This window comes from Gracilinanus agilis, chromosome 1 (genome assembly GCF_016433145.1).
Source record: "Gracilinanus agilis isolate LMUSP501 chromosome 1, AgileGrace, whole genome shotgun sequence".
NCBI classification, from domain to species: domain Eukaryota; kingdom Metazoa; phylum Chordata; class Mammalia; order Didelphimorphia; family Didelphidae; genus Gracilinanus; species Gracilinanus agilis.
The window spans coordinates 775,109,894-775,120,543 of record NC_058130.1 but is presented as its reverse complement, the minus strand read 5'-3'; the positions used below and the strand labels follow the sequence as shown (position 1 = coordinate 775,120,543).

The 10,650-nt window shown below is 41.3% G+C and overlaps 1 protein-coding gene across 1 annotated transcript in view; it reads left to right on the top strand.

Moving 5' to 3' along the window:
- Nucleotides 1-3,365: 3,365 nt before the first annotated feature.
- Nucleotides 3,366-10,650, top strand: part of TTC28 (tetratricopeptide repeat domain 28) — a 664,121-nt gene continuing 656,836 nt past the window's right edge. Inside the window, exons 1-2 of the mRNA XM_044685476.1 lie at nt 3,366-3,371; nt 3,811-4,089. Coding sequence (XP_044541411.1) covers nt 3,366-3,371; nt 3,811-4,089 — 285 coding nt within the window. The remainder of the gene's footprint in view (nt 3,372-3,810; nt 4,090-10,650) is intronic.

The window sequence follows — 10,650 nt, the reverse complement described above, 5'->3', positions numbered from 1 at the left end:
CTCTTCTCTTTTCTCTCTCTCTCTCTCTCTCTCTCTCTCTCTCTCTCTCTCTCTCTCATTTTATTAATAAATGATTATAACTCTGGCTGGGCCACCCTTTTATTTGTTAACATAGCTCAGATCTTTTCATCAGGAATGCTTGAAAGTCCTTTATTTCCTTAAATATCTATTTCCCTGTAGGATTATTCTAAATTTTGCTGAGTAGATTATTCTAGGCTGTAATTCTGGCTCTTTTGCCTTCTGGAATATAAAATTCCATACCTTCCTATTCTTTATAGTAGTAGTTATTAAATCTTATGTGATCTTACCTGTGATTGTATAGAATTCAAATTATTTCTGTCTTCTTACAGTATTTTCTCCTTGATTGAGGACTTCTGGATTTTACTACAATATTCCTGGGAATTTTCACTTTTACATTTCTCTCAGAAGATGATTGATGGATTCTTTCAATTTCTATCTTGCCCTCTGGTTCCAAGATATATAAGTAGTTTTTCTTTATTATTTCTTGAAATAGGCTTTAGGCTCTTTTTTTTGTTATTGTTGTTTGTGGCTTTCATGTAGTTTAATGATTCTTAAGTTATCGCTTCTTTTTTTTTTTTTTTTTTTGGAATTTCACTCTCATTTTTTCCCTTTATTAAAGTTCATTTACTTATTTAATTTAGAACATTTTCCCATGGTTACATGTTCTTCCCTTTCTTCCTCCCACCCCACTCCCGTAGCCAATGAGCAGTTCCACTGGCTTTTACATGTATCATTGATCAAGACCTATTTCCATATTATTATTTGCAATAGAATGATTGTTTAGAGTGTTTAGAGTCTACCTTCCCAATCATATCCCCATCAAACCATGTGATCAAGCAGTTGTTTTTCTTCTGTGTTTTTATTCCCACAGTTCTTTCCTAGATATGGATAGCTTTCTTTCTCATAAGTCCCTCAGAATTGTCCTGGATTATTGCATTGCTGCTAGTAGAGAAGTCCATTACATTAGATTGTGCCACAGTATATCAGTCTCTGTGTACAATGTTCTTCTGCTTTCACTCTGCATCAATTCCTGGAGGTCATTCTAGTTCACATGGAATTCCTCCAGTTTATTATTCCTTTGAGCACAGTAGTATTCCATCACCAACAGATACCACAATTTGTTCAGCCATTCCCCAGTTGAAGGGCATACTCTCATTTTCCAGTTTTTTGCCACCACAAAGAGCACGGCAATAAATATTTTTATACATATCTTTTCCCCTATATCTCATTGGGGTACAAATCCAGCAATGGTATGGCTGGATCAAAGGGCAGGCAGTCTTTTAAAGCCCCTTAGGCATAGTTCCAAATTGCCTTCCAGAATGTTTGGATCAATTCACATTGTTATTTCTTTTTAGTACATTTTCTACATCAGTTATCTTTCCTATGAGATATTTCATATTTTCTTCTATTTTTTCATTCTTTTGGCTTTGTTTGAACTTGTTTTTATGTTGTATCATGGAGTCATTAACTTTCCCTTGACCAATTATCATTTTTTAAAAACCCTTACCTTCTGTCTTAGAATCAAGACTATGTATTGGTTCCAAGGCAGAAGAGCAGTAAGGCCTAGGCAATGAGAGTTAAGTGACTTGCTCAGAGTCACACAGCTAGGAATTGTCCAAGGCCATATTTGAACCTAAGATCTTTCATTGCTAGGCCTGACTCTCTATCCACTGGGACACCTAGTTGTTCCTGGCCAATTAAAATTTTTAAGGAATTACTTTATTCAGTGAGGTTTTCTTTTCAAACATTTCTTATTTGGCTAATTCTAATTTTTAGGAAATTATTTTCTTCAGTATTTTTTGTACCTCTTTCAATATTATTATATTTTTGTGATTTTCTTCCATAGTTCTTATTTCTTTCCCCAGTTTCCCCCATACTGTTCTTATTTAATTTTTAAAATCTTTTTAAATGTACTTTTAAAATCTCTTTAATGTCCAATCTGCATTTTTCTTTGAAACTTTGCTTGTAGATGCTTTTAAAAATTATTGTCTTCTGAGTTTGTGTCTTGAGCTTCCCTGCCACCACTGTAGTTTTTTATTATTTTAACTCATTTTTTTCAAGCTTGCTTCGAGCTTTGGACTTCATGTTAGTTTTGGGCTCTGGTCATCTTGGAGTAGAGTATTCTCTGGCCTGAATTTCTGTCTTTTTTGCTGCTTTTACAACTCATAAGTTTTTATTTGTTTCAGAATGGTATGATCTAGGATGAGGTCTGTTCATTGCTCTCTTGGTCAGCTTTCTATTAGTTCCTGACCCAGGCTGAGTCTTTTGGCTTATGTGTATTTGAGTTTCAGTAGACTGCTTCTGGGTTCAATCATTGTTAGTCTTCTGGGAGACTCTGCAGATTCAGGGGTGACTGAACTGCTATTTCCCCTTTGGTTTTGGTTTCATGTCCTGATTATTCCACTGAAGGCTTATATGTAAGGCTAAAGCTTAGAAATGAATTCTTCTGCTCTTTGTCTGAGAGCCACAGAACGAATGGTTCTAGCACTTATTCCTTGTTCCTTACACAGGTAAGACTCTTGCCCCCTCCTAACCTTGATAGTTACTCTCTACCCTGGAACTGTGTGACCTGGACCTGGGCAATAGACAATGGAGCTGCCCAGTAGCACCCATTCCAGCTCCCAGTGCTGGTTCACTGGTCCTCTGGGATCTCTGGGTGCTTCCTGTCCTGGTAATTTGTCCCCTTACTTTCCTTATGTGCTGACATATTCCTGGCCACTGTAGCTGTTGCTGTGGCCCCTGTCCTCCACCATGCTCCTAGCCAGTGTTGGCAGACCTCTATCTTCCCAAGCTTCCCAGTGCTGGAAAAATGACTCACCATTATTTTTTTCTTGTCTTTTCCAATCAGGATTGGTCTGCTGCTTTTTCTAAGTTGTAATGGCTTAAGTTGTGGAGGAATTAAGACTAAAATACTACCATTTCTCCCTCTGCCATCTTGACTTTGCCTCTCCCAAATTACTTTCCAGAAAAATCATACCATTCATAGCTCCACCAATAATGTATTAGTATGCCCGTCTTTCAACAGCCTCTCCAATATTAACCATTTCCATCTTTTGTCATCTTTGTAAATTTGTGAGGTGTGAGACAGAACCTTAGGGTTGTTTTGATTTTCATATCCTTTGACCACTTCTCTTTTTTGCTTTTATATACTTCTGTTAGTTGGACTTAAGGCTTTTCTTCTTAGGATCTTTAGCCCCTATAATGCCAGGCATATTGATGATATTTCTCTTTTATTCTGTTTTCTCTATATCGTACTCCTTTTGACTTCCCACAAACTCCTTATTATCCCTTCCTTTTTCTTCTCTTCTGCATTTTGCCCCTTGTTTCCCATTTCTTTCATGTTGATGCAGGTATTTGATTCTCGGTTGTTTGGGCAGCTTGGTGGTCCATTAAATCAGTCCTGGCAGACTTTCAGATCCTCTCTTATGCTACCCTCAAGCACTAGGGACCCTGAGGATATTTGACTGATTGCTGCCTTGGGAACTGTAAAACATCTCCACTGGTATAGCCTGGGAGGTAGAGTGGATGGGTGGGGGGTGACTGGGATTACAAAAGTGCCTGGACCTTGGTGCTGATGAATTGGGCCTGGGTGCCAAATTCACTTTTAATTTGGGCATGTTAAATACTTCAGATGCTCAGAAGAATGTTTGGTTTTATCACAGTTGTAGCACTGGTTATTATACCATTGTTAAAAGGTTGGATCTAGAATTGATAAGGACTTTTAAATTAGAGTATTATACCAAATGTGTATGGACTGGTCCTCATTTGACAAGATTTCTCTCTTTGTAGATTCCTCTTTTTGGAGCCAAGTCTTTTGGCAGAAGAAGCCCAGATGGGCCAGCGCTAAGTAAAGCTGAATTTGTTGAGAAAGTTCGTCAGAGCAACCAGGCCTGTCATGATGGAGATTTCAGCACAGCCATTGGCCTTTATAATGAAGCACTGGCTGTTGACCCTCAGAATTGTATCCTGTACAGTAACAGATCTGCAGCGTACCTGAAGATCCAAGAGTACCATAAAGCTCTGGACGATGCAATCAAAGCCCGACTTCTAAATCCCAAATGGCCAAAGGTAGGAAGATAATTTATGCACAGAGAACTCTGCTATTTTTAATGGAAGATTTTGTTGAATCCGAAGGGCCATTTCATTTTTAATAGCTTGCTTTCTAGTGGTTATGATGATTTTATACAGTTATGATGAATAAATTCTTTATCTGTACCTTGAAACACTTTTTTTAAACAGAGGCTAATTATTATTGATGTAGATTGGATTTTCCCTACTTTTTTTAAACCCTTACCTTCTGTCTTAGAATTGTATTGATTCTAAGGCAGAAGAATGATAAGGGTTGGGCCATGGGAAGTTAAGTGACTTGCCCAGGGTCACACTGCTGGGAAGTGTCTGAGACTAGATTTGAACCCAAGACCTCCTGTCTCTAGGCCTGGCTCTCAATCTATTGAGCCACCCAGCTGTCCCCTTCCCTACTTTTTCAGAGATTTTTGGAAACCTGTTTTTTTTCTGGTTTTCTGGGATCTTGGACACAATATTTTGGAAAATTGCTTGATGCTATCTGATGACCACTTTTCTTCCAGAACATAGAATAATCAACTTTTTTGCCTATTGATAATTTTGTTCTTTGTATTTTAAAATGATGTTCCTTGAAAGAAGCTACCTCTTGTAAATAGATCATTATAATGGTTTAGATACCAGCCATAAAGCAAAGTGTTAATGGCAATCTCTTGCATGGACTTTGATTTCAATAGTCTTCTGTAGTTTTGCTTGGCTTCCTTGCTTTATTTTTAAAATAATTTCCTAGTACTAGATGGAAGTATGCTCGAGTTATTTTTCGTTATAAGCCATGAAAGCATTTTGGATATGCTCCACATTCTAGATGTATAATAAATGTTAATACAAATTTTTAAAAACAAATTTTTATTGTTTTTTTGTTGTTTTTTTAAATTATAAACATTTTCCTTCTCCTTCCCCCTCCCAGAGAGCTATTTCATAAATAAAAAATATTTTTTTAAAGTGAAAAAGTGGAAGAAGAAAAAAAATCAGCCAATCTGATGTAATATTCTACACCTTTGGGCCTTCCATCTCTGCAAAGGAAGGGGACAAGGCTCTCTTCTGGTTTTTCTTTGGGGCTGTATTTGTTCTTTTTCATTTTGCTTTTTCATTTCTCTATTCCTATTGCTAAGAGTTACTGTGATAGATATTTGGGAGAATATTCTTGGTAGGAGAGTGTTTCCTTAGTAGGTTGTGGCATGACTGTTTTTGTTGTTATTCTATTCCACCTATGGTATTTCAAGTATGATTTTCTCTCTAGGAGTTGTTACAATAATATATCATTCCAAGAAATATAAACCTAAATTTTCTTTTGTACCTTTCCTCTGCAGGTACAAATGAGTAGTACCACTTGTCCTTTCTGAAGAATCATAAGCTTTTCTATTGATAGTAAGATATACTGTCTTACAGATGAGGAAACTTAAACTCGGAGAAATTGTGACATGTTCAAGGTCACAGATCACAAGGGGCCATGACAGGACTAGAAGGCAGATGTGCTCTGTGGGAGCTTGGGGCTTCTTCTGTTGACTAAGAGATTCTACACTCTGTAGCTCGCACTGGTTTTATTATCATCTTTTTAAGAGGATACATCATACATGCATGTATGTGCACATACAAACAGGAATATGTAAGCATCTGTGCATACATGCCCACATGCCTGTACCTTTAATCCCTGGGTCTACACATAGGACTAGTAGGTAACTAGAGCTATACATCCATCCCCAGTTTCTTCCCTGAGTTTCAATCCCGTAACACCAAGTTGCATATAAGGTATTTCAGACCGAATGGCATGGACACACCTTAGCTCCCACATGTTCAAGACTTCGTCTTCTTTCCCCCAAACTCTTCTGTCTTCCAGATTTGTCTGTGCCTCTCCGTGGCACGGCCGTCTTTCCAGTTTCCCGGATTTGCCACCTCAGCTTTATCTTCAACTCTTCACCTTTCCTCCGTCTCTCTTACCTCCTGTGCGCAGGCAGTTGTCAAGCCTTCTGCCTCTGCCCCATCGTCTGCATTTGACCCTTCTCTCCACTTAGCCAGCTTCTGCCTTTATTTACTCTCAGACCTCTCTCCTAGACGATTGTGGCAACCTCCTCAGTGATCTGCCTGCCTCTAATTTCTGTACTCTGGGCCATCCTGCTCACTGTTGCCAATGCCTTTTTCCTTAGGAGCAGACCTTCTCTAGTCTATCAACTCCCAAGGCTCCTAGTTTCCTTTAGGATAAAGTATACATTCCCCTGCTTTGTTGTTAAAGCCCTTAGTAAAGCTGGCCCCAAATGGATCTTTCCAGCCTGATTGCACTTTCCTCCCCTCTCCCTTTCTCTGTGACCCTCACCCTTTCTCTTTCATCCCTTGTCTCTGTGCCTTTGCACTGACCATCCCCTCTCCCTTGATGCCCTTCTTCCTTACCTCCACCCCTGGGAGTTCCTCTCTTAGATACAGCTTAAGCACCATCTTGGGCAGGGAGCTTCTCTTTCAAATGATCTTAGATTGAACTACTTTTGCACGTTTGTCCTTGCCACCCTTTTTGAATGGCAGCTCCATCAGAATTGGGATTATCATTCTTTGTACTTGTCAGTCCATCATTGAGCACAGTGCCTGGCATATACCAGAGGCTTAATGAGTACTTATTGATTGATTGCATTGAATTGAACATTTTAAAGAACCTAGTGAAGTGGGTATTCCCTGTTTCCTTTCTTGTTCATCTCAAGTTGAGGAGAATTCATTAAGCGATTATTCTGTGCCAGGCACTGTGCTAAGTATTAGGGATACAGATAGAATAAAAAAGAAGGTCTCTGCCCTCACAGGGCTTATATTCTAATGGGCGGAGGCTAGGCCCCAAAGGGAACTGACTGGCTCAAGGGTGGGAAGCAGAGGAGCCCCTTTGTCCAGGGTTGTGGTGGGAAGAGAAGTGTACAGGGTCAGAAGGAATGGAAGAGTGAGCACAGCTAACAAGGGAAGTTCTGAGAGGAAATGATCCTTATGAGGAAGAATCTTCTGAAATGAGCAGGCTTGTGCTGCCAGGTGATGAAGGCACTTCCAGATGTTCCTGTGTATCTATTATTTCTGTAAAAATCTTAAAGAATATTTTTATTCCTATGATTCCCTGTCAGTTAGATCTTTCTTCTGCCTTGTTCTATATAGTTTCCCCTAGTTTTTTTTTGTTTTATTTCCCATGATCTTGCCTCAGTTTGCCCACTCTTTCTTCTTAAGAAATGGCAGCCTATCTGGCTCAACGGGGAGCCTACAGGATTCTTGTTACCGTCCTTCTCTGAAGAGGCCATACAGTATCTTCCCAGCTCTGGAGGTCTTCCTTTGTTTTTAAAAACACTGCCCTTTGAGTTGTCACTATGGTAGCATATTAGAGATGGAAATCCTGCTTCTGAGTTTCTAGCCTGGTGAGCTTGGACACTGAGTCATTTAGCTTCTTTGGCTTCAGTTTTTCCTTAGTAAAATGACAATAATAGTAGCTATGGAACATGCCTGTTACTATGAGATTAGGTGAAATAATTTTCATGAATTGCTTTGCAAACTTTAGGTTATTCTCTATAAATGGCCATTAGTATTACTACCTTTGTTGTAGGCCAGGCCTGACTCAGACTGGATTGGGGTTCAGGATGAATGTTGGAGTGAAAAGAGAAAATGAGGACGTTTACTTGGCCATAACACGGAGAAGGAGAGACGCCGCATGCTCTCAGAGAATCGTCAGGTCATCGTTAAGGGAAGGGGCTTGTCCGGAGCCCCCGCCGGTGTGTAGGAGGGGAGGCCCTTTCTTCCAGGTCTGCGTCCCTGTCTTATCCCGGGCTCCTGATGCCTGCCGTGCAGGGTGATGGGAGCGCCGACATCTTGTCATCATCTCCACTTGGCCACGGAGAGCTTTGGCTTGGATTTGTTTGGCTGTATGTGGTGGGTTTTAAGTTGCCGAAGTTTGTAATAAGTAGCAAAGGGAGAAAGAGAGTTTGTCGTCACTTTAGTGGCCCCGAGCTTCTGCCCTATTGGGTGGCAGTGAGGATGTACAGAGAAGCCTTTGTTCCTTCATTGTTTAAGACAGTGCAAGCACAACTGGGTTTTCTTATTATCCCATCATGGCCGGCAGCCCCTCTCCTGGGTCCCCTGCAGGACCCCGGGGCTTTTGTTATTTTCAATTTGTAATTTTATTGCTATTGACCTAAGAGGAAAATAGCTATTTTGGGGGGAGAGAAATTTTTCCCAGAAATGTCAGACTGAGGTCATGTCAGTCTTGTGTTTCCATGGAAACCAAGAGCCTGTGGGATACAACTGGCTTCTTTAAGATGTCTGCTGGTCCGTAGGAAATCATTGAGGAAGTCTAGCCCCAAAGGGAAGCCCTGAGGTCGAGAAACTGGAAGGAGTCAGAACTAGGAACCAAATAGCTTAGTTTCTTAGGCATTTTGCTTTTTCGGCGTCCTGCTTGAAGTCCGCAGGTGTCTTATCAGGCTCCCAGGGCATAAACACACGAAAGCATATTCAGGAAGTGCAGTCCCCACGTGACGGGTGACTTCCACCAGGGAACCCCTTTCCTGGCTTCCAGTGAAGTGGGAAAGCGTTTTTCCTAAGTTTTCATCGATGCATGAAAGCGAGCGCACTTTTGGTGCCGTTGCCTGGGTTTAAAGAATCCCCCTCAGGACATTCAAGGTTGCCACAGTGATATGTTTTAGACTTTGTGTGAAATGAAAATCACGGGAGGGCAGCCCGAGCCCGTGGCAGAGAGAGATCCTCCATCGGGCCAGAGAGCTTTGACCTTTAGGTGCCCCAAAGGCCCATCAGTAGAGGAGAAGCAGGGAGAGAATTCAAGGCAGCCCCGGAGGAGAGAAGGCCCATTTCTGAGGAGCAGGTGGGAGATTCCCTGTTGGCCTAGACATGTAGAGAGGCTGGTCTCCGTCACGCATCCCTAGAGACGACTAACACTGGGGGTGCGGCAGGTAGAGCACCGTGAAAGTCTCCCCTCATTCACTTACCAGCTGGGTGACTGGACGAGCCACTTGCCCTTTGCTTGCCTCGGCTTCCACCTCTGTGATGTAAAATGGGGATAATCACGGTGCCCACCTGACGGGCTTTCTGTGGTGGCCAAATGAAATGTATGTAAACCACTTGGCAAGCCTTAAAACGCCTTTTAGTCGCCGGCCATGATGACCATTATTATTCCCAGTGAGATCGTTTTCTCCTTGGAGGAGCTGAGATTTTATCGTGTTTCCAAGTCAAAGGGGTGATTAGCTTTAGTTGGTGAGGTTTGGGCTGAGGGGGTTGGGCATCTAGAATATGGCCAGGGAGGGACAGGGCCATGACAGCTCGGAGTCACTCAGATGGGAAGAGAGGGATGGGGGGAGTACACTAACCTTTGAGGAATGAGTTTAGGCGCGGAATCCGTTACTGGAGAGAAGCCCATTGAGCGAGGCAGAGGGTTAGACTGCTCAGCCCCTTCCTTGATGCCAAACTTAGGGCAGGTGGTGATTGGGAGTCCCGTGACACCCAAGGGGGCTGCATTCCAGTGGGCAGGAGCAGTCAAGGTAGGACCCAGGGAGATTGGGACAGGAGGAGGTTGTCTGTCCAGGAATCACCTTCAAAGCACTGGAGAAGGCCTTGAGTTCAAGCCAGAGGACTAGAGTTTGAGGCCCGTATCCAGGACTAGGTAGGGTCCTTCTGCCAGAGTAAAGTGGCTACAGGCAAGCTGGGCCAAGAGAGTGTTTGCTGGGAAGTCTTAGGAACCCGGAGACCTGGGGGGTGTAAGGCCTGGGCTGGATCCGGGCCCAGAACAGGATTCCCTAAGAAGTCCAAGGTTTGGGTGTTTGTGAGGAAAATATGCTTCTGGTCTGGGTGAAATGCTTTGTGACATGGGCATTCATTTCTCAGCCTCAGTTTCATCTTTTGCACAATGTTGGGACTTTGCTAGATAATCATGAAAATCCTGCAGTTGCTCTGTTTAAATGAACTTTGAGCTAAACTAGGATAGTTAAGTGACTTAGAAAAAGATCCTAAAAATGGAGGCAAGAATGAAGATAAATTGAAGTGTAAATAGAGCTTTAATCAAACTGAAGTTGTAATTATAATTGCTTTATCTGTTTGCTGGTTGGGACATTGTTTGAAAATGTACTTGGTTCTCTAGAATATAAATTTTTTTTGGGTGATTTGACAGCAGAGGGAGCTATAGGAGTAAGTTTGTAGTAGTTTCCTCTTGTTATACATTTCATGATCTGGAATACCCAGCAGTTTTTTTGCACTGTGTGACTTGGGTTTAATGATGGATTTATGTAATTACAAATTATATTGAAGACCATGGAGAAAGTAATATTTTAGTCAAAGGAAACATTTTTTACTTTAGTGCCCATGAGTGTAAAATGCTGTACAGAATGCACGTCAAAGGCCTTCCTGGTAAGGAGCTTACATTCTGTATTAACCAAAAAAAGATGTTATAGATGGTGTTTAATTTGACATTCCTTAATCTTAGCACATTGCAGAATTTCTGGAAATGGCAAGAGTATTTTGCAAATATTACATAATGTATTTTTATTAATATCATCCATCCAAATAATTCAAAAATTAATTTCTCTTTGTTTT